General features: G+C 42.6%; 1 protein-coding gene across 1 annotated transcript in view; it reads left to right on the top strand.

The window, feature by feature from the left end:
* The window catches only part of Dido1 (death inducer-obliterator 1), a 45,518-nt gene that overhangs the window by 27,741 nt on the left and 15,921 nt on the right, over window positions 1-1,856 (top strand). Inside the window, exons 7-9 of the mRNA XM_029468669.1 lie at window positions 258-717; window positions 834-1,064; window positions 1,406-1,472. Of these exons, the coding sequence (XP_029324529.1) occupies window positions 258-717; window positions 834-1,064; window positions 1,406-1,472 (758 nt within the window). The remainder of the gene's footprint in view (window positions 1-257; window positions 718-833; window positions 1,065-1,405; window positions 1,473-1,856) is intronic.

The raw sequence follows: 1,856 nt of genomic DNA, 5'->3' as shown, positions 1-1,856 counted from the left end.
GAGCTTTTGATAATAGGCTTGTTTGAAGTAAAAGGTTTTAATGTAATACATGAAGTGTTTTTATTTTTAAAATAAGGAGTAATTACAACCATAAAATACTGTGGAGCAACCTCTCTGCGTTTCGAGATTTTAAAACCTGCAAATGTACCTAATTCCTTGGTTGTACNNGCTATTTCCAGGGTGGAAATGGTATAATGTCAGCGTGCTGTCCTGTATGTGTCCCTCGCATCTCTCAGTGTGTGCATTCTGCTTTCCAGCCATGAAGGATGACAGGAGGGTGGAGGACAGGACAATGGCAGCAGTTACCATCCCGAAGAAAGCACTTCCTTCAGCCTCTTTGGTGGGCAGACAGACTTCACCTAGAAATCTTGTTCCAAAGAAGCTTCCTCCTTACCCTAATATGGCAGGAGCCAAACCAGCCATTAAGAAGCTGCCTTCAGGCTTCAAGGGTACCATCCCCAAGAGGCCATGGCCCTCAGCCACCCTGTCAGGCACTTCTGCCAGGCAGGCAGGACCAACACCTATGACAGCTGCTTCCAAAAAGTTGCCTGGCTCTGCTGCTGTGGTGGGAGTTACCAGGAAGCCAATGTCTGCCAATGTTCCTGCTGCTTCTCCAGCCCCAGGACGCCTTGGTCCTGTGAGCCCAGCTCCATCACAGCCCAATTCACAAATACGACAAAATATAAGGCGCTCCTTGAAAGAGATTTTGTGGAAAAGGTGGGCCATTGTATATGTCATATCTCCCAGATGTAGCATTGATGATCGTATTCTGGAATTTTCCCACTAGGCAAGTGCCCCCTGGTTTATGTAATCCCTCTTTTCATTCCATTCAGAGTCAATGACAGCGATGACTTAATAATGACAGAAAATGAAGTAGGAAAAATTGCCCTCCACATTGAGAAGGAGATGTTTAACTTGTTCCAGGTTACTGATAATCGCTATAAGAGCAAATATCGCAGCATCATGTTCAACCTTAAGGATCCTAAGAATCAGGTCTGTGTACCCCTGACTAGATGTTGGGAATTCTTTTCCCAGATAGACCCTCACCTTCATTTCACAGTGATGTGAAATTACCAAATAGCATTTACAGAAGTGTACATCCTCACTGCCAGAACTGGAGTTATCAGAGATTTTTATAACCCCTCTCCTCCCAATTTTATTAGATTAGCTTACACTTCCCTGCAAAAATCACATGCCCACTGATCTAAGCTTGAAATTTTTCATACCATTTTCAGGGATATCTGATGTGCAGTGTAACATTTTTATTTTATCTTTTATTTTTGGAGACAAGGTCTTACTGTAACCATGGCTGGCCAGGGATAAAGCTGGCCTCAAATTCTTAGGATATCTGCAAGTTGTGGAATTAAAAGCTCAAGTAACTTTCTCTCTTACCTTTCTTCCTNAGCCACTTGACGTCATCCAACCCTAGTAGTTCTCCATCATATCTCTCCTGCTTTCTGCTGCTGGAGCTTGTTTATATGTCCCCTTGACTCTGAACACACACACACCTTAACATCCATGTTTTAGAACCAGAATCAAGTGCCTTGGCTGCACTGCCTAGAAATGATGTATTCCTGTCTTTATTTCTAACTTTTTTTTTTGGAAGGGTAGGGACAGGGCTAGCCTCAAACTCAGACCCCAGTGTTAGGTTTGAAGGCCTGTGCAGTCTGTCCTTTTAATTACTTTTTTTTGAGGCAGAATCTTGCACTTCTGTTTCCCAGGTGTTAGAATTATGTGTGNCACTTTCACAGGCTTCTAACTTTTTTTTTTAAGATTGTTATTTATTTATTATATGTAAGTACACTGTTGCTGTCTTCAGACACTCCAGAAGAGGGAGTTAGATCTCATTACAGATG

Source organism: Mus caroli, chromosome 2 (genome assembly GCF_900094665.2).
Source record: "Mus caroli chromosome 2, CAROLI_EIJ_v1.1, whole genome shotgun sequence".
Classification (NCBI taxonomy): Eukaryota; Metazoa; Chordata; class Mammalia; order Rodentia; family Muridae; genus Mus; species Mus caroli.
The sequence above is the reverse complement of the archived record's forward strand: the minus strand, read 5'-3'. Positions and strand labels throughout refer to the sequence as shown.